General features: G+C 51.7%; 1 protein-coding gene across 4 annotated transcripts in view; it reads left to right on the top strand.

The window, feature by feature from the left end:
- The window catches only part of STK36 (serine/threonine kinase 36), a 68,911-nt gene that overhangs the window by 6,733 nt on the left and 40,135 nt on the right, over nt 1-22,043 (top strand). For 2 of the 4 annotated variants that reach the window (XM_040355797.1, XM_040355796.1), the window contains exons 3-8: nt 14,590-14,730; nt 15,252-15,329; nt 15,414-15,544; nt 18,660-18,909; nt 18,996-19,089; nt 19,398-19,573. In XM_040355797.1, the coding sequence (XP_040211731.1) occupies nt 14,590-14,730; nt 15,252-15,329; nt 15,414-15,544; nt 18,660-18,909; nt 18,996-19,089; nt 19,398-19,573 (870 nt within the window). Of the gene's footprint in view, nt 1-14,589; nt 15,179-15,251; nt 15,330-15,413; nt 15,545-18,659; nt 18,910-18,995; nt 19,090-19,397; nt 19,574-22,043 lie in introns of those variants that run through there. The other 2 variants (XM_040355798.1, XM_040355799.1) reach the window with 2 other exon arrangements.

Raw genomic sequence — 22,043 nt, 5'->3', positions numbered from 1 at the left:
AATCAACATCGCCCCAAAGGTCCAGGATGTTGATTGGGAGACGAAATTCCTCCGACTCCCAAGTCTCCTGTCCAGGACTCCTCCCCCAGCCCCACATCCTTCCTTTTTGGTTCTTCAGTGAGACTTTCCTAAGTAGAATTCCAGAGTCACCAAGCCAGGGACAACCAGGTCTCTGTTGCCGGGTGAATCGGTCTGTATGATCGGCATCTAGAGCGTAACTGAGTGAATGGAACTGCCTAAAAGGACGACACCACCGCCCCCAGAAACAAAGAGTGGGGCAACTTCTGGACTGAAGAGTCCAAGGCTGGGAGCGGAGGCTTTGGCGTCTTCTCCTGGCGGGAGCGGAGGCTTTGGTGTCTTTCTCCAGGCGGGAGCGGAGGCTTTGGCGTCTTCTCCTGGCGGGAGCGGAGGCTTTGGCGTCTTCTCCTGGCGGGAGCAGAGGCTTTGGCGTCTTCTCCTGGCGGGAGCGGAGGCTTTGGCGTCTTCTCCTGGCGGGAGCGGAGGCTTTGGCGTCTTCTCCTGGCGGGAGCGGAGGCTTTGGCGTCTTCTCCTGGCGGGAGCGGAGGCTTTGGCGTCTTCTCCTGGCGGGAGCGGAGGCTTTGGCGTCTTCTCCTGGCGGGAGCGGAGGCTTTGGCGTCTTCTCCTGGCGGGAGCGGAGGCTTTGGTGTCTTTCTCCAGGCGGGAGCGGAGGCTTTGGCGTCTTCTCCTGGCGGGAGCGGAGGCTTTGGCGTCTTCTCCTGGCGGGAGCGGAGGCTTTGGCGTTGTCTTCTCCTGGCGGGAGCGGAGGCTTTGGCGTCGTCTTTCTCCTGGCGGGAGCGGAGGCTTTGGCGTCTTTCTCCTGGCGGGAGCGGAGGCTTTGGCGTCTTCTCCTGGCGGGAGCGGAGGCTTTGGCGTCTTCTCCTGGCGGGAGCGGAGGCTTTGGCGTCGTCTTCTCCTGGCGGGAGTGGAGGCTTTGGCGTTGTCTTCTCCAGGCGGGAGCGGAGGCTTTGCCGTCTTTCTCCAGGCGGGAGCGGAGGCTTTGCCGTCTTCTCCTGGCGGGAGCGGAGGCTTTGGCGTCTTCTCCTGGTGGGAGCGGAGGCTTTGGCGTCTTCTCCTGGCGGGAGCGGAGGCTTTGGCGTTGTCTTCTCCTGGCGGGAGCGGAGGCTTTGGCGTTGTCTTCTCCTGGCGGGAGTGGAGGCTTTGGCGTTGTCTTCTCCAGGCGGGAACGGAGGCTTTGGCGTCTTCTCCTGGCGGGAGCAGAGGCTTTGGCGTCTTCTCCTGGCGGGAGCGGAGGCTTTGGCGTCTTCTCCTGGCGGGAGCGGAGGCTTTGGCGTCTTCTCCTGGCGGGTGCGGAGGCTTTGGCGTCTTCTCCTGGCGGGGGCGGAGGCTTTGGCGTCTTCTCCTGGCGGGAGCGGAGGCTTTGGCGTCTTCTCCTGGCGGGAGCGGAGGCTTTGGCGTCTTCTCCTGGCGGGAGCGGAGGCTTTGGCGTCGTCTTCTCTAGGCGGGAGCGGAGGCTTTGGCGTCGTCTTCTCCAGGCGGGAGCGGAGGCTTTGGCGTCTTCTCCTGGCGGGAGCGGAGGCTTTGGCGTTGTCTTCTCCAGGCGGGAGCGGAGGCTTTGGCGTCTTCTCTAGGCAGGAGCGGAGGCTTTGGTGTCGTCTTCTCTAGGCGGGAGCGGAGGCTTTGGCGTCGTCTTCTCCAGGCGGGAGCGGAGGCTTTGGCGTCGTCTTCTCCTGGCGGGAGCGGAGGCTTTGGCGTCGTCTTCTCCTGGCGGGAGCGGAGGCTTTGGCGTCGTCTTCTCCTGGCGGGAGCGGAGGCTTTGGCGTCGTCTTCTCCTGGCGGGAGCGGAGGCTTTGGCGTCGTCTTCTCCTGGCGGGAGCGGAGGCTTTGGCGTCGTCTTCTCCTGGCGGGAGCGGAGGCTTTGGCGTCGTCTTCTCCTGGCGGGAGCGGAGGCTTTGGCGTCGTCTTCTCCTGGCGGGAGCGGAGGCTTTGGCGTCGTCTTCTCCTGGCGGGAGCGGAGGCTTTGGCGTCGTCTTCTCCTGGCGGGAGCGGAGGCTTTGGCGTCGTCTTCTCCTGGCGGGAGCGGAGGCTTTGGCGTCGTCTTCTCCTGGCGGGAGCGGAGGCTTTGGCGTCGTCTTCTCCTGGCGGGAGCGGAGGCTTTGGCGTCATCTTCTCCTGGCGGGAGCGGAGGCTTTGGCGTCGTCTTCTCCTGGCGGGAGCGGAGGCTTTGGCGTCTTCTCCTGGCGGGAGCGGAGGCTTTGGCGTCGTCTTCTCCTGGCGGGAGCGGAGGCTTTGGCGTCGTCTTCTCCTGGCGGGAGCGGAGGCTTTGGCGTCGTCTTCTCCTGGCGGGAGCGGAGGCTTTGGCGTCGTCTTCTCCTGGCGGGAGCGGAGGCGTTGGCGTCGTCTTCTCCTGGCGGGAGCGGAGGCTTTGGCGTCGTCTTCTCCAGGCGGGAGCGGAGGCTTTGGCGTCGTCTTCTCCTGGCGGGAGCGGAGGCTTTGGCGTCGTCTTCTCCTGGCGGGAGCGGAGGCTTTGGCGTCGTCTTCTCCTGGCGGGAGCGAAGGCTTTGGCGTTGTCTTCTCCTGGCGGGAGCGGAGGCTTTGTGTGTGTTTTTTTTTTTCCCACATCAGACTCCACAATAGCAAGAGACTTGCTCATGATTTCATTTATTCATAAATATTGTCTCTACTTCAGTTTCGCATCATTTGTGGTTATATATTATTTATCTTTTACTCCCCCCCCCCCCCCCCCCCCCGGCTTGTTCCTACCTCTCTATTTTCCCCAAATGTTCCTGCGATGTTTTGAAGTCTTTCCACTGTCTCCATTTTCTGTTATTTGTTGAGTTGGCCCGCCTCACAACTACAAAGATATTCCATGCTGCTATAGTTTTCCACTCTTTCAAACCAATCTTTTATGTCTGTTTTATTTGTATTTAGCCAGTTTTTTGGTCTTGGTCCTTTTGCGGTGTTTATTAATGGTGGGATTCATGTTTTCCTGTATCTTATGGTTGATTCTTTTGATTCATGGAACAGACAGGCTTGTATGCTGTTGACCGTCTTTTCTCCGGTTATTACTTCCACTAATTCCCGGATTTCCTGCCAATATTCCTTTATCTTTGGACAGTCCCACCATATATGTGTGGTTGTTCCAATTTGTCCGCATTCTCTCGAGCACAATGGGGATTTATCGCTTCGGGTGTCCTGTGCCATCTTGAAGGACATTTTTAGTTCATTTGTATTGATGTCAGTTGCGGTGTTATGTACGGATACTATTATTCTTTCCACTTGTTCCTCGAATTTCTTGCTTATTTCTGTTTCCCATTTCTCTATAAAATGCAGATTTCCTTGTAGCTCTGATTCTGTCAGGATTTGATATACTCTTCATATCTCGTGTTTAATTGGGATTTGCGTAGAGCACAATTTTGGAGTGAATTTCTTTTCGTCTCTTATTGCAGTGGGTATTGAGTTTATCAGATGTTTTAGTTGTAAATATTCCCAGTAGTTGATATCCCACCTGTTTTTTTTTTTTCCTCTTTTATCTCCAGGAGTGTTTTTATCTTTCCCTGTTCTATAATGTCCTTTACTTGTGCAGCCCCCATTTTATTTCCCAGCCGTGTCCCCGGTATGAAAAATGTAGTTTCCGTGAGTGAAATTAAAGGTGAATTGTAGATCCATTTATTCTGTTTGTGTATCAAGTCCCAAACTTTGAAAACATTCTTTGTTATTCTATGCGTGTCTGCGTCCAACACTCTACTTTCATGGTATCCATGCATTTTTGTGAAGTGTTGTTTTACTTATAATAATTTCCATTCGAATCCATTTGTTTTCATTCTCTTTGTGTTTGTTTCCCCATTCTACCATTCGTGCAATGATCGTGGCCTTATAGTATCTCTTTATATCCGATGCTGCTAATCCTCCGTGTTTTTTCCCTCTTGTTAGTGTTCTGAAATTTACTCTTGGATTTTTGTTTTTCCATATATATTTTATCAGCATTGTTTTAATGGTCTTGAAAAAACTCTGAGGGATATCTATGGGTAACATCTGGAATTTATGGCCCAGATTCACGAAGCAGATACGACGGTGTATCTCGAGATACGCGGCGTAAGTGTAGATGTGCGCCGTCGTATCGATGCGCGGTACCCACAGAAGCACATACACGTGAACTTAGGCTTCACCCGTCCAACGCAACTGTCCTCCGCCGGCGAAACTTAGGCGCATATTTAGGCTAGGCGTATTCTTCGTTCCCATTGATTAGCTATTCAATTATGCAAATGAGGGAGAAATGCCGATTCACATGCGTACGATTGTCCGTCGTAGGCTACGCGCGGTGCGCGTAAGCTGCTAGCCCGATCTAAAGTTACCCTTCATAAAAGCAGGGGTAACTTTGCAACGGACTTGCACAGGTCAGCTGGAGAGCAGCAACAACAGCAGCAGCGTGACAGAGGAGCTGAGCAACAACACTTGCAGGACAACACATCTGTGTGCCAACATGTCAGGGGCAGCCGTGGTCATAGTACTACGGCGTCTACGAGCACGCAGGAGGAGGAGGAGGGCACAGGAGAGGGTACCCCGAGATCGCATGGACCTCTTTGGCATGGTGGAATCGGAGGTGTTTCGCTTGTTGAGATTTGACACTGAAGCCATCATGGAAATAGTACGATCCCTGCAGGATGACCTCACCAATCCAATACATCGATCACAAGCAGTGCCGCCACTGCTCAAGGTCATGGCAACCCTGCATTTTTTAGCCAGTGGATCATTTCAAAGAACCAGTGGAAATTTGGCTGGGATGTCCCAATCCACAATGAGTAGGTGCGTGCACCAAGTTGTACCCGCCATCCTGAGACGGATGTCCCACCACATTGTGCGACCCACCCAGGAGGTCCAGCAGATGAAGGCAAGAACCGATTTCTATAAAATAGCCAGATTTCCACGCACTGTGGGGGCCATTGATTGTTCTCACGTGGCACTCCAGCCCCCCCGTGACGCTGAGCATATGTACCGTAACAGGAAGAATTGGCATTCCATTAATGTACAAGTAATAACCGATGCTCAAGGCCTCATATGGCACGTATGTGCTAAACACCCTGGAGCCACCCATGACAGCTTTATCTACCGGCAAAGCGACATCGCAAGACAATTTGAAGAGAACGTGTATGGGGACAGCTGGCTGGTTGGTGAGTGACATGGGTGTCAGGCATTACTGTCCCCCCCCCATGATGCTGACATCACGAGGGGCACATGCATGACTAACATCCTCCTGTCTTTTCCCTTACAGGTGACTCTGGATATGCCCTGGGACCCCACCTGATGACCCCATTCCGGAACCCACAAACACCAGGAGAAAGAAGCTACAATGAGGCTCATATACGTACCCGGGGAGTGGTGGAGCGCACGTTTGGCCTCCTGAAGTCACGGTTCCGATGCCTAGATAGGTCTGGGGGTACACTGTTGTATGCCCCAGACTTTGTGTGCCAGATAATCGGGGCATGTTGCATTTTGCACAATTTCGCAATGAGAAGGGGCCTGCAGATTGAAGTCCGTCATGACCTGACCCCCGAACCAGACATTCCCCCCCCACCCGAGGGTCCCCCGTCTGCAGAGGGAAGAGCAGTCAGGAGATGCCTCGTGGTAGGCTTATTTTCACGTGCAACACGCACATGAAACATGTCACAATGCTAATGCACGCATGCACCCCACTGTGGTCCCTAACACACCCCCCCCCAAACACCAATAAATTGGATTAGACCGAAGTACACCGTGCGGTACTTGGGAGCAGCAACGCCACGTCAAGGCTCCAATTATGTTGCTGTATGTTTTTCAGAAAATATTTGTCAATATATATATCCCAAATAAAAATAAAATAAATACAACTCCAATCGAGTATCATAATCAAAAAATATCACTCATATCATGAGTATCAATTAATAACCAAAAATCAAATAGAATATAAAAAAAAAATAATATAAATGGCACTCATCTGGCCCGACGTGTACTACGCCTAGTGCCAAGGCTCCGTGCCCTCTGTTGCCTGGGGGCAGCCGCGGGTGGGGGGGGGTGGGTCATTGGGAGGAGGAACATCCCCCGGTCTCTCCCTGGCTGCCTGGATACCCTCTAAAGCCAGGGCTATGCGGGTGAGGACCGCAGTGGTCTGATTCCCCACCGCCTCAATGGCTGCTGTATTGGCCTGTATGGCCACTCCCAGGCTCCTCACCTCTGCCACAAGGCCTGAATTAGTGTCATCCAGGTCCCTAACGCAGGTCACCAATGCAGTGCTGTTGGCACTGACCTCCTGCACATTTTCACTAATGGTGGCAGTGAAAGCAGCCTGGGTCTGCTGCATGGAGGCCAGGCTGGCTGCCACCCGGCGCATATCACATGCAACAGAACCCACATGTTGGGTCTGCCTGGCCAGGTCCATAGCCAAAGTGGCTTCTAAGGCATCAGGATCACCCCTCGTCTTCCTAATTGCCTTCCTGGGTGCAGGTGAGGCTTGGGGACGAATGTATGGGGAGGACCCTGAGGGAACTTCCCTTAGGGAGGATGGGCTTCCCAAAAGGTCGGAGGTCCTTAGGGGGCTTCCCAAAAGGGTGGAGGCCCTTGGGGGGGTTACAATAAAGTTGGAGTCCCTTGGGGGGGTATCCCCTATGGAGGTATGGGAGGGTCCAGCGACGGTGGTCTCATCCCCCAGATATATGCCATCATCCAGGTGCCCGTGCTCCTCCTCCACTTCCTCTAATGGAGAGGTGTGGACACTGGTATCCTGGGATGGGGTTGGTTGCCCAGCAGCCGAGGATGGGCCCGCTTCATCCTGCACATCTGTGGATGACACAAAACAGTAACATGTTGGTGGACCCACACACTTGTCACATATTCACTCCCCCCCCCCCCACATGCTATACACCAGATAAAAGAAAAAACACACTCACCTGTCCTCAAGGGCTGATCAACTGACTCGAAGCCCTCCAGGCCCTCCACCTGCTCCTTCTCCAGGCACCTGGCAATGACCTCCTCATCAGGTGTCAGTCTTAGTTTCAGGGCTGGTCCACCTCCGGTGCCCCTACTGTGTTTTTTTATCTTGGCCACCTTCTCCTTCACAAGACGCCGCAGGTCGTTGATCTTCTTGGCGATCTTGTCTGGGGTCCGGTTGGCATAGCCAAGGGCACTCACCTCCGCAGCAATCTGTGCCAAGATTTGATCCTTACGGACCTTGCTGGTCGAGCCACTTTCCTTGCCGTGGAGGAACTTGTTATACTTCCTCATGGCATCTATAATCACCGCCTTCTCCTCAATAAGAAAGTTTTTTTCCCTCCTATCTTTCGTGCCAGCCTCAGACATCTTTTTTGATTTGAAAAAAGCAAAAGTAGCCACACCAAACGACCAAAACCAGCAGGTGTACTTTTGCACTTGACTGGCGCATGTCCGGGCGGATTTATGCCCTGGGCGGAAACGGTGGGCTGGGTTATCGTGGGGGGGAATACGATCGGCGAATTGGGGCGCATGCGCAGTGGGACGCGGGGGATGCGATCACGTGACGGCGCATGCGCCGTTCGTTCGGACCTTAATTTGCATGGGGTCACGATTCATTTAAATGGATCACGCCCACCTCCTTCCCAATTTGAATTACGTCGGGTTACGCCATCAAAATTACATTACGATGGCGCATCGCAGCGCGCATTTGCTTGCTGAATAGGCTGCTTGCCTCTCTAAGTTTCGACGGTCTAGTGTATCTGCATTGCGATACGCCCGCCTATTGATGCGCTGAGCTTCGTGAATCTGGGCCTATATGTTATTTTTGGGAGGGTAGCCATCTTAAAGGCGTTTATCCTTCCTAGCCATGAAAGTGTTCTTGTTGTGTTCTTTTTTAGATCTGTTTTTATCTCGTTTAGTAGAGGGATAAAATTGGCAAGGTACAAACCATCTACTGTAGATGTCGGCTTAACCCCCAAATAGGTTAACTCTCCTCTCCCCCATGTGTATGAGCATTGTTTTTGCAAAGCAAGTTCTTCTTTTTTTTTTTCTCCACTCCTATATTCTGAATTTCTGTTTTTATAGGATTTTTTTTGAAGTTCGAAAGTTCTCCGTACTTTATTTCCTTAGCTATATTCGGAAAGGTCACCCTTGGGTTTGTTATATACATTAAAATATCATCGGCGTATGGCGCTATCTTATGTTGATCTTCGCCTACTCTCGCCCCCTCGATTTTGGGATTATTCCGCAGAGTTGCCAAAAAGGGTTCCAGCGTCAGTATATACAGAAGTGGCGAGAGCGGGCACCCTTGTCTGGTCCCGTTGTGCATTTCAAAGGGAGATGACCGTTTACCATTAACCTTGACCATTGCCGTTGGTCTCCTGTACAGATTTTGTATCCAGTGCCTGATTTTGGGTCCCAACTCCAGATGTTGGAGCGTTTCCATCATAAATCCCCAGTCTACCCTGTCAAATGCTTTCTCAGCATCTATTGACAGGAGTAGAACTGGGGATTTTACACTCTTATTTTCCTGCAATAGTAATATAGTTTTTAAACTATTATCTCTGCCCTCTCTTCCGGGTATAAAACCGGTCTGGTCTGGGTCTACCCAATCGGGCATTAGGTCCTTTATTCGGGTGGCTAGAATTTTTGCATAAAGTTTTGTGTCGGTATTTAGTAATGCTATGGGCCTATAACTAGAACATAATGTTTTATCTTTCCCGGGTTTTGGCAATATAGTGATGTGGGCCAGTAAAGATTCATGTCGCATTTCCTCTTCTTCTCCTATTTGGTTAAAGTAATCACATAGTTTCGGGATCAGTTGGTTCTGAAATTCTTTATAATATTTGATGGTAAACCCATCTGGTCCAGGGCTTTTCCCAGTGGGTGTTTCTTTTAATGCTCTTATATTTTTTTTCCTGTGTAATCCCTGCTTCCAAAGCTGTCAGACGTTATTGTATTTTTGGCAGTTTTGCATTCTTTAAATATTCTTGTATTTTTTTCCTTCAGCTTCTCTTTCTCCTTATGTGTATCTTCCTTTCTAATTGCTTATAATGTACTAATAATATGTTTGAAATGCAGTTGCAATATCAGCTGTTTTATTCACCATTTCACCTCTTCCATTCTTTATCTTCTCTATATAATTTAGTGACTTATTGCGCTTTAGCATTTTTGCAAGGTATTTTCCAGGCTTGTTTCCTTCTTTTTGTATCTGTACTTTCTAATTCTATTGAACTCCCTTCTTGTTTCTTGTTCCATTAGATCTTTCAATGATTCCCTTTTTAGTATTAAGGCTCGTTGGGTTTCCTTTTCAACATTTCTCTTATGTCTTTGTTCCAAGTTATGTATTTCTTTTAAGATTTTTTGCATATTGGCGTCTTTTTCTTTCTTCTTTCTGGCTCCAATGAATATGAATTGTCCCCTTATAACGGCCTTGTGCGCTTCCCAGATAATTGCTTTACTCAGGTCTGGTGTGTCGTTAGTCAGGAAATACTGATCGATTTCTGTTTCTATTATTTTCTCTACTTCTTGATCTTCGATTATGTCTTTGTTTATTCTCCAGGCTCCTCTCCCCATCATGGGGCGTGGTCTGATATTGTGGCTATTTCTATTGTTGTTTCCATTACTACCTCCAATGCGCTATGTTTGATCAGTATATAGTCCAATCCTGAGTACATTCCTTGTATCGTTGAATGGTATGTGAAATCTTTTATACCTGGGTGTTGAATCCTACAGACGTCTACTAATTGATGTTCAAATAGTTTTCCTTTTACTCTTCTTAATACTTTTTTTTTTTCTTTATCTACAGCCCCAGAAGTAGAATCTAATTTACTGTCCATAGTAAAATTTAAATCTCCAGCCAATATTAAGTAGCCTTTTTTGAATTTGCATAGTTCCTTTAAGATCTCTAGCAAATATTTTTTAGGATGCTTATTGGGACAGTATACATTTGCCAAAGTGTATTTTATACCAGATATGGTTCCTATCAGGAACAGAAATCTGCCTTCAGGGTCAACCTTCCTGTCCTCTAGCTTGAAGCCAACGTTATTCCCAAAGCCAATTGCTACCCCTTTTGCTCTTTTTTTGGGTGAATCTCTGTAATCCCATGTAGGGATCTTTTTGGAATATAGTTTAATGTTGCCCTCTAATGCCAGATGGGTTTCTTGTAGAAATATTATTTCAGCGCCCTTTCTTTCTAATTCCCGTAGCACCATTTGTCGCTTCTGTGGAGAGTTTAGCCCTCTAACATTGTATGTTATAAATTTTATTGAGTCCATTTTTCTTTTTTCTTTTCAATTTTTTTCTTCCTCCCTTCCTTCTTCCATTCTTCTATTTGTACAGGGATGAAAAGACCCCAGGCCCCGTTTTGCACCGGGGGTCTCTCCCGCCCCACAAGTCAGGGGACAGCAGATCGATCAAGAATTCTCTGTTTTCCTTCTTTTTTGAACAAACCATTTTTCTTCTGCCCCCCCCCCCGTAACGGCTACCCATGTAGTGTGAGGGTCTCAGCCGTTGGAGACGTCCTTTTCCCTGGCAAGCTGCGATATGCAGGTACCGCCGGTATATCCCATCGAACGCCCTTCCAAGAAACGAGACGGGCTACGTTTGAAGGGTCAAGCAGACTGACTTTATTTGGCATATTTCACCTGCTTATATCTGCTTACAACTGTTACAAGAACAATGACAGTTTCCGCCCCCCCTTCACCCAGTAGGGGGCTTCAACACAGACCCCCTGAAACAATGACATCTCCTTGAATTAATCACTTGACCAGTCTCTAGACGCTTCGGCACCGCAAACCACTTAACATTTCCTGGCCAGGCACATTCCTTTCTCAATAGAATTCAATTGACCTTTAAAACAATTATCACTCACACATAATCCCCATCAGCATACACCTCACAGGGGGGCTGTTACCTACACAAGAGAGAGTTCATTAGCTATGCGAAGGGTACATTAGCATTCAGCAATGAAAGAGACTTGTCCAATTAACCCTTTGAGCTCAGAATACAATGTGGTACATCCAATTGTGACAAGCCATGCAGTTCCTTGTAGTCCTTCCTGCATGAAGATTATCGATGTCCAGACAGCATACATAGGTCTGTTACACTACTCCCCTTTTGTGGAACACTCCGGCAGACCCGGATTGATCCTTTTCGGATCAACTTGGGGATGTCCGGTCTGCTGTTAGGGTAAAAGTTTTGTTTGCCTGGACAGTCCGTCGGCCTTCCCATTGGCTTACCAGGTCGATAGCTGATGGTGACGGTGAATAATAGAATTCAGTTCTGGAACAGTCACTTGCTTTGCTCTCTCAATGGCTCCCAAAACCTGTTGCTGATGCTCTTGGGACAGATACGGCACCACCTGGATGCAAATCCCATTTAATCTTTTGACAATTTCCGCCTGTTTGTGTATTTCAATGTTCAAGCCACGGGACATCTCATAATACATGACATAGTGTCGTTGCATCTCTGATTTCTCACTGGCCAACTTGTCACATTCCCATTTTAGACTGTGATATTGTGCCGGATCTACAGTACATGTCGGGGAAGGTAGTCTTACCCGGTTCTCAGCAGCAAGCGGGTTGATTCCAGCAACGCGGGTGGTCACGGGACAAGCAGCAGCAGCAGGTGTGGGTAAATAAGCCGAAGTCAGAGGGCCAATGTCGTTGCCCAGCACCACCTCGGCAGGTAGGTTGTCCATGATACCAACTGTGGTCTTTCCTGACCCGGCTCCCCAGTCTAAGTGCACCCGGGCGGTGGGTACGCGAAATACAGCACCCCCTGCGACCCGGACGGCAACTGTGCGAGTGGACACGTTCTCTGGCTTTACCAGATGTTTTTGAATCAGAGTGATAGTAGTCCCGGAATCTCTTAGGCCTTGTGCTACTTGTCCATTCACTCGTACCTCCTGACGGTGATGCTGACGGTTATCCGGAGAGGCCGCTTGTATTGGGTCTGCCTCATACCAAATTCCCAGACATTCCTCAGGGCCCCCCTCGGTCTCCAGGCAGTGGGCTGCAGAGGGACGTGATGGAGTGACCTCTGTGTTGGGTGTTGTGCGTCTCCAATTGTTATTTGTAGCTCTCAAAGGGCAATAACGAGCAATATGTCCCGTGTCGCTGCAGTGATGGCACGTCACCCTAGGCGAATCCCGGGGGTAGTTGCTAGGCCCCTGAGGACGTGGTGGGACTGGAGCCCGAAACTCTGGGCGTGGGGTGACGGTTGGAGTACGCGGTTCTACCTTCTGAGCCAGCCGCATAGTACCCTGGCTTACTTTCCTTGTCTCCGCGTACTCATCTGCTAGCCGAGCCGCCTCGTTTAAGTTAGCGGGCCGGCGATCTTGTACCCAGTCTTGTATGTCTGCGGCCAGGTCTTGGAAGAAATGTTCCATTAGGAACAGCTGCAATACTTCCTCCCCGGTGTTGGCCTTGCACCCTTGGACCCAAAGGGATGCCACCCTTTGTAACCGGTTGGCCCATTCCATCTGGGAGTCCACAGCCATCTTCTTGGACTCCCGGAAGCGCCGGCGGTAGGCTTCTGGAGTTACGGCGTATCGGGTTAGCAGCGCCTTTTTAACTTGCTGGTATTGTAAAATATCCTCTGGAGCGAGAGCCCGAAAGGCTTCATTGGCTTTGCCCGACAATTTCCCCGACAAAATAGTGACCAATTGGTCTGGTGGTACCTGGTGTAGTGAGCACTGCCTCTCAAAGTCCGCCAAATATCCATCGATTTCCTCCTCACTTTCTACAAAAGCTTTAAATGCAGTGAACGGTATTTTCTTTCCTGTAGCCGCGGGTGGGGGGGTAGGAACTGCAGGTGTAATGGGCTGTCTCTTCCCGGAACAGCAGGTTGATTAGTTCCACGGACGTTTCTGGATACAAGGATAATCTCCGCTGTACAATCCCAGTAATTACATCTTCCTCGCTGACCGGTGCAAGGGGCTCCGTTCCTTCCATGGATCCATCCATTTCGTCCAGCCCCAGCAGGTCAGCTATCAGCTCCCTCCGTGGTCTGTTGCTGGCGCTCCTACCACGACTCTCCAATAGATCTTTCAGTGTGGATCTTTTCAGCCTGGCGTACTGCGACTCCATTCAGAACTTGCTCTTTGGATAAAAGGACCATCCCACCGCTGCCAACCAATGTAACGGCTACCCACTGGTGTGAGGGTCTCAGCCGTTGGAGACGTCCTTTTCCCTGGCAAGCTGCGATATACAGGTACCGCCGGTATATCCCATCGAACACCCATCCAAGAAACGAGACGGGCTACGTTTGAAGGGTCAAGCAGACTGACTTTATTTGGCATATTTCACCTGCTTATATCTGGTTACAACTGTTACAAGAACAATGACAGTTTCCGCCCTCCCCTTCACCCAGTAGGGGGCTTCAACACAGACCCCCTGAAACAATGACATCTCCTTGAATTAATCACTTGACCAGTCTCTAGACGCTTCGGCACCGCAAACCACTTAACATTTCCTGGCCAGGCACATTCCTTTCTCAATAGAATTCAATTAACCTTTAAAACAATTATCACTCGCACATAATCCCCATCAGCATACACCTCACAGGGGGGCTGTTACCTCCACAAGAGAGAGTTCATTAGCTATGCGAAGGGAACATTAGCATTCAGCAATGAAAGAGACTTGTCCAATTAACCCTTTGAGCTCAGAATACAATGTGGTACATCCAATTGTGACAAGCCATGCAGTTCCTTGTAGTCCTTCCTGCATGAAGATTATCGATGTCCAGACAGCATGCATAGGTCTGTTACACCCCCCTCCTGGAGGGAGCGGAGGCTTTGGCGTTGTCTTCTCCTGGCGGGAGCGGAGGCTTTGGCGTTGTCTTCTCCTGGCGGGAGCGGAGGCTTTGGCGTTGTCTTCTCCTGGCGGGAGCGGAGGCTTTGGCGTTGTCTTCTCCTGGCGGAGGCTTTGGCGTTGTCTTCTCCTGGCGGGAGCGGAGGCTTTGGCGTTGTCTTCTCCTGGCGGGAGCGGAGGCTTTGGCGTCTTTCTCCTGGCGGGAGCGTTCAACATGTCACTTTGCAATCAGGAACAGTAGTGGGAGGGGCTTCCTCAACAATGCGGTGAGTCTTAAGGGACGGGGTCACACCGGCCTCGTCGCGGTGAGTCTTCAGGGACGGGGTCACCCCACCTCGTCGCAGTGAGTCTTTAGGGACGGGGTCACACAGCCTCGTTGCGGTGAGTCTTTAGGGGCGGGGTCACACAGCCTCGTTGCGGTGAGTCTTCAGGGGTCACACCGCCTTGTCACGGTGAGTCTTCAGGGACAGGGTCACACCATCCTCCTTGTGGTGAGTCTTTAGGGGCGGGGTCACACCATCTTTGAACCTGCAGGTAACACAGAACACTATGTTCTGGAAAGGGCCACATTCCAAGCCCCCAGCGTCCAGTCCAGCGGGGTACACGCTGGGGGAGGGCCGATCTGGAGAGCGGAATACAGGGGCCGGCTCAAAAAAGGTTAAAGTTTTCTCTGAAGCACAGAAGCATGCTGGGAGGAGGAGGAGAGGTCATATTGGGCCGGCCCACAATTTTGTGTCCGATCCTCTTGTAGGTGGCAGTATAACCCAACAGCCCCTCAATAATCAGACAAGCTCCTCCCCCTCCATGACGCTCCGGTCTTCTTGCTCCTCAGGTTGTGGCCCTGAAGTTTATTCCTAAAGTGGGCCGATCCGAGAAAGAGCTCCGAGGTCTGAAGAGGGAGATCCAGATCATGAGAGATTTATGTCACCCCAACATTGTGCGCATGCTGGACAGCGTAGAGACGGAGCGAGAGGTAAGAGACACCCCAACACTGTGCGCATGCTGGACAGCGTAGAGACGGAGCGAGAGGTAAGAGACACCCCAACACTGTGCGCATGCTGGACAGCGTAGAGACGGAGCGAGAGGTAAGAGACACCCCAACATTGTGCGCATGCTGGACAGCGTAGAGACGGAGCGAGAGGTAAGAGACACCCCAACACTGTGCGCATGCTGGACAGCGTAGAGACGGAGCGAGAGGTAAGAGACACCCCAACACTGTGCGCATGCTGGACAGCGTAGAGACGGAGCGAGAGGTAAGAGACACCCCAACACTGTGCGCATGCTGGACAGCGTAGAGACGGAGCGAGAGGTAAGAGACACCCCAACACTGTGCGCATGCTGGACAGCGTAGAGACGGAGCGAGAGGTAAGAGACACCACAACACTGTGCGCATGCTGGACAGCGTAGAGACGGAGCGAGAGGTAAGAGACACCCCAACACTGTGCGCATGCTGGACAGCTGTGATAGGTGACGCCTGTCCTCTTCTCTGGTCAGGTGGTGGTTGTGACGGAATACGCGGAGGGAGAATTGTTCCAGATCCTGGAAGATGATGGTAATCTGTCGGAGGATCTGGTAAGTCTCTGATCGATGGATGTGTGAATGATCGTATGGCGGAGCTCTCCCGGGTGACGTCTGTGTCTGTGTCTGTCTGTGTAGGTGAGAGACGTCTCTGGACAGCTTGTGTCCGCCCTCTACTACCTCCATTCTCATCGCATCCTCCACCGAGACATGAAACCGCAGAACATTCTACTGGGGAAGGACGGGACCGTCAAACTCTGCGACTTCGGGTGAGTGCGCCCCGCCCACTTCACAATGTAATAGTGACCCCGCCCACTTCACAATGTAATAGTGACCCCGCCCCGCCCACTTCACAATGTAATAGAGACCCTGCCCCATTCCACTCCGCCCACTTCACAATATAATAGTGACCCCGACCCATTCCACTCCGCCCACTTCACAATGTAATAGTGACCCTGCCCCATCTCGCCCCTCCCACTTCACAATGTAATAGTGACCCTGCCCCATTCCACCCCGCCCACTTCACAATGTAATGGTGACCCCGCCACATCTCGCCCCACCCACTTCACAATGTTATAGAGACCCTGCCCCATTCCACCCCGCCCACTTCACAATGTAATAGTGACCCCGCCCCATCCCGCCCCACCCACTTCACAATGTTATAGAGACCCTGCCCCATTCCACCCCGCCCACTTCACAATGTAATAGTGACCCCGCCCACTTCACAATGTAATAGTGACCCGCCCATTCCACCCCGCCCACTTCACAATGTAATAGTGACCCCGTCACATCTCGCCCCACCCACTTCACAATGTTATAGAGACCCTGCCCCATTCCACCCCGCCCACTTCACAATGTAATAGTGACCCTGCCACATCTCGCCCCGCCCACTTCACAATGTTATAGTGACCCTGCCCCATTCCACCCCGCCCACTTCACAATGTAATAGTGACCCCGCCCCATCTCGCCCCTCCCACTTCACAATGTAATAGTGACCCCCGCCCCTCCCACTTCAAAATGTAATACATAGTGGCCCCTCCCACTTCACAATGTAATAGTGACCCTGCCCCATCTCGCCCCTCCCACTTCACAATGTAATGGTGACCCCGCCCATTCCACTCCGCCCACTTCACAATGTAATAGTGACCCTGCCCCATCTCGCCCCTCCCACTTCACAATGTAATAGTGACCCTGCCCCATTCCACCCCGCCCACTTCACAATGTAATAGTGACCCTGCCCCATCTCGCCCCTCCCACTTCACAATGTAATAGTGACCCTGCCCCATCTCGCCCCTCCCACTTCACAATGTAATAGTGACCCCCGCCCCTCCCACTTCAAAATGTAATACATAGTGGCCCCTCCCACTTCACAATGTAATAGAGACCCTGCCCCATCTCGCCCCTCCCACTTCACAATGTAATAGAGACCCTGCCCCATCTCGCCCCTCCCACTTCACAATGTAATAGATAGTGACCCCGCCCCATTCCGCCCGCCCACTTCACAATGTAATAGATAGTGACGCCGCCCCATTCCGCCCGCCCACTTCACAATGTAATAGCGACCCCGCCCCTCCCACTTCACAATGTTATAGTACCCCCGCCCCATCTCGCCCCTCCCACTTCACAATGTAATAGTGACCCCGCCCCATCTCGCCCCTCCCACTTCACAATGTAATAGTGACCCCGCCCCATCTCGCCCCTCCCACTTCACAATGTAATAGTGACCCTGTCCCATCCCGCCCCTCCCACTTCACAATATAATAGTGACCCCGCCCCTCCCACTTCACAATGTAATAGTGACCCAGCCCCATTCCACCCCTCCCACTTTACAATGTAATAGTGACCCCGCTCCTCCCACTTCACAATGTTATAGATAGTGACCCCATCCCGCCCCTCCCACTTCACAATGTTATCGATAGTGACCCTGCCCCATTCCACCCCGCCCACTTCACAATGTTATAGATAGTGACCCCGCCCCATTCCGCCCCGCCCACTTCACAATGTAATAGCGACCCCGCCCCTCCCACTTCACAATGTAATAGAGACCCTGCCCCATCCCGCCCCTCCCACTTCACAATGTAATAGATAGTGGCCCCGCCCCATTCCGCCCCGCCCACTTCACAATGTAATAGCGACCCCCGCCCCTCCCACTTCACAATGTAATAGCGACCCCGCCCCATCTCGCCCCTCCCACTTCACAATGTAATAGCGACCCCGCCCCATCTCGCCCCTCCCACTTCACAATGTAATAGTGACCCCGCCCCTCCCACTTCACAATGTAATAGTGACCCCATCCCTCCCACTTCACAATGTAATAGTGACCCCGCCCCTTCCACTTCACATTGTGATACATCGATAGTGACCCCGCCCCTCCCACTTCACAATGTAATAGTGATCCCGCCCCATCTCGCCCCTCCCACTTCACAATGTAATAGTGACCCCGCCCCTCCCACTTCACAATGTAATACATAGATAGTGACCCCCCCCCCATAGGTGAAATAATATATATATATATATATATATATATATATATATATATATATATATATATATATATATATATATATATATATATATATATAGCGTATGTTTCTCTCTCTCTACACATGACACTTTTTTATCCTTTTTTCCCCACAAATAGAGATTTCTTTTGCTTCCTTTCCTTCTGCTTTTATTTTTTCCTAAACACTGGTGGGCCCTGATAGGTGGGCCCTGATAGGTGGGCCCTGGTAAGGTGGGCCCTGGTAAGGTGGGCCCTGATAGGTGGGCCCTGGTAAGGTGGGCCCTGGTAAGGTGGGCCCTGATTGGGTTTACACTGATAATCTGTGCTGGTGTCCTGTTATCAGCTCTCCTCCCCCTCCCCCTCCTCGTGCTAACCCTAACCAGCTTATGTTTACATTCTGTGATCAGCTGTCATTGGCTGACGGCTAATCACATGGTAAAGGGCTGCTGTGATTGGCCCTTTACCCAAATGTGTGATCAGCTATAGAGACACACTATAGAGAGCATACATCAGTAATAGAAGCCCCTCCCTTGAGGATCTTTCCCTGCAGGAAGAGGTCACGTGACCACAGAACAGCGCTGCAGAAATGACTTCTTTCAGGGATCCGGTGATCTGACATTTCTCTTCTCTGTATGGCTGTACTTCTCCAGAGGTGACCCGTCACCAAAAACCTGGACTGACAGTTGGCTCCGCCCCTTGGCGAGCTGCTGAGAGCCTTAACCAGCTGCTCCCGCCTCCTCTGCAGCTCGGCACTCCGGTGAGCACTGGAGGGGCAGAGACATCCCCCACTCTCTGTAGACTGAGATCGGAGCAACCAAGTGTCAGGGTTTTCTATATATACCCCTCCCCCCCCTATGATCCCGTGTCTCTTCATTGTACAGGTTTGCTCGGGAGCTGAGTCTGGATACCCTCATGGTGCGCTCCATTAAAGGGACCCCGTTGTACATGTCACCAGAGCTGGTCCTAGAACGTCCGTACGACCATCGCTCCGACCTCTGGGCACTGGGCTGTATCGTCTATGAGCTACTGGTGGGCACCCCCCCCTTCTATACCCACAGCATCTTCCAACTGGTCAGCATCATCACCCAGCAGCCGGTGCGATGGCCAAAGGAGGTCTCCCCAGAACTGAAGGTAAGGCCGTGTGACCCCGGAGTGGCCCCGGAGTGACCCCGGAGTGACCCCGGCCATAGTGACCATGCTTTCTATGATTCCTCCAGGATTTCCTCCAGGGTCTCCTCACAAAGGACCCGACTCTACGACTGTCATGGCCGACACTGCTGAGACATCCCTTCATTAAAGACAAAGTAATGGGTGAGATCCTGAGAGGAGACCTCTAGGGGTGGGGCTGTACTCCTCAACTGTATTTTATACCCCCCCCCCCTTGTCTGTGGGCTGGTACATTGGGGGGTGGGGCTGTATTTTATACCCCCCCCTTGTCTGTGGGCTGGTACATTGGGGGGTGGGGCTGTATTTTATACCCCCCCCTTGTCTGTGGGCTGGTACATTGGGGGGTGGGACTGTATTTTGTACCCCCCCCCCCCTTGTCTGTGGGCTGGTACATTGGGGGTGGGGCCATTTCATAGATCTAATGTTACTCTGTAATTGGTCTGTTTTTCCAGTATTGGAGGACGGCACTGCTGGAAGTCCATTCACCTCTCCACTGACAGATGAGCAGCAGCAGCTCCGTGACAGACTGTGTGAGAGCGCCGGGCAGGCCAGCGCACATTCCCGCATCCTGAGCAAAGCAAGACAACGCGTGGCCAAGAGAAAGGAGGGGAAAGCGGGCACCAACCAGGTAACACCTGATTTATGTGTTCCTAGACTCCTCCTTCTGTCTCCACCCTCACACCAGCGCCGCCCTCGGTCTGTACCCTCACACCAGCGCCGCCCTCGGTCTGTACCCTCACACCAGCGCCGCCCTCGGTCTGTACCCTCGCACCAGCGCCGCCCTCGGTCTGTACCCTCGCACCAGCGCCGCCCTCGGTCTGTACCCTCGCACCAGCGCCGCTCTCGGTGTGTACCCTCACACCAGCGCCGCTCTCGGTCTGTACCCTCACACCAGCGCCGCCCTCGGTCTGTACCCTCGCACCAGGGCCGCCCTCGGTCTGTACCCTCGCACCAGCGCCGCTCTCGGTCTGTACCCTCGCACCAGCGCCGCTCTCGGTCTGTACCCTCGCACCAGCGCCGCTCTCGGTCTGTACCCTCGCACCAGCGCCGCTCTCGGTCTGTACCCTCGCACCAGCGCCGCTCTCGGTCTGTACCCTCGCACCAGCGCCGCTCTCGGTCTGTACCCTCGCACCAGCGCCGCCCTTGGTCTGTACCCTCGCACCAGGGCCGCCCTCGGTCTGTACCCTCGCACCAGCGCCGCCCATGTGACTCTTTGTAGGATCTGGATCTCTCTGTCCTGCAGAAATTGTCATTGGAACCCTTTTAGAGACTTTCCTTTCTCTGCTCTCACCCACAAGCTGGTTTTCCTTGTAGCCTCTGCATGGTGATTGTCTGAGCTGATGGCCTTATCCCGGAAAGAACCCTTTCTGGATTTGCATCGGAGCAAGGCGGTGATGAGAAGGCCTTTCACTTCAACCAGGACATTTCCTACCATTGTCTAGATGTTGCTCGGGTTGTGACAGTCTACCAATGTCTAGATGTTGCTCGGGTTGTGACAGTCTACCATTGTCTAGATGTTGCTCGGGTTGTGACAGTCTACCAATGTCTAGATGTTGCTCGGGCTGTGACAGTCTACCAATGTCTAGATGTTGCTCGGGTTGTGACAGTCTACCTGTGACGATCCTGTATTGACTTGATTTAATTAATTGGATCTCAGCTGCGGAGGTTTCTCAGGTGTCAACCACTTAGTCACTCTTTTGTAGGTTAAAGAGTTAAGGGTTTATTTCATCACAACCTCAGCTAGAGTAACCAACCTAATCAAGATGCTTATTAATTCATAAGCGTTGTAACGGCTACCCACTGGTGTGAGGGTCTCAGCCGCTGGAGACGTCCTTTTCCCTGGCAAGCTGCGATATGCAGGTACCGCCGGTATATCCCATCGAACGCCCTTCCAAGAAACGAGACGTGCTACGTTTGAAGGGTCAAGCAGACTGACTTTATTTGGCATATTTCACCTGCTTATATCTGCTTACAACTGTTACAAGAACAATGACAGTTTCCTTGAATTAATCACTTGGCCAGTTTCTAGCCGCTTCGGCACCGCACCCCACTTAACATTTCCTGGCCAGGCACATTCCTTTCTCAATAGAATTCAATTAACCTTTAAAACAATTATCACTCACACATAATCCCCATCAGCATACACCTCACAGGGGGGCTGTTTACCTGCACACAAGAGAGAGTTCATTAGCTATGCGAAGGGAACATTAGCATTCAGCAATGAAGAGACTTGTCCAATTAACCCTTTGAGCTCAGAATACAATGTGGTACATCCAATTGTGGCAAGCCATGCAGTTCCTTGTAGTCCCCCTGCACGAAGATTATAACTGTCCCGGCAGCATGCATATGTCCATTACACTACTCCCCCTTTGTGGAACACTCCGGCAGACCCGGATTGATCCTTTTCGGATCAACTTGGGGATGTCCGGTCTGCTGTTAGGGTAAAAGTTCCGTTTGCCTGGACAGTCCGTCGGCATTCCCATTGGCTTACCAGGTCGGTAGCTGATGGTGACGGTGAAGAATAGAATTCAATTCTGGAACAGTCACTTGCTTTGCTCTCTCAATGGCTCCCAAAACCTGTTGCTGATGCTCTTGGGACAGATACGGCACCACCTGGATGCAAATCCCATTTAATCTTTTGACAATTTCCGCCTGTTTGTGCATTTCAATGTTCAAGCCACGGGACATCTCATAATACGTGACATAGTGTCGTTGCATCTCTGATTTCTCACTGGCCAACTTGTCACATTCCCATTTTAGACTGTGATATTGTGCCGGATCTACAGTACATGTCGGGGAAGGTAGTCTTACCCGGTTCTCAGCAGCAAGCGGGTTGATTCCAGCAACGCGGGTGGTCCCGGGACAAGCAGCAGCAGGTGTAGGTAAATAAGCCGAAGTCAGAGGGCCAATGTCGTTGCCCAGCACCACCTCGGCAGGTAGGTTGTCCATGATACCAACTGTGGTCTTTCCTGACCCGGCTCCCCAGTCTAAGTGCACCCGGGTGGTGGGTACGCGAAATACAGCACCCCCTGCGACCCGGACGGCAACTGTGCGAGTGGACACGTTCTCTGGCTTTACCAGATGTTTTTGAATCAGAG

The sequence above is a fragment of the Rana temporaria genome, chromosome 6 (genome assembly GCF_905171775.1).
Source record: "Rana temporaria chromosome 6, aRanTem1.1, whole genome shotgun sequence".
Taxonomy (NCBI): Eukaryota; Metazoa; Chordata; class Amphibia; order Anura; family Ranidae; genus Rana; species Rana temporaria.
This window is presented reverse-complemented; position numbering and strand designations above follow the sequence as displayed.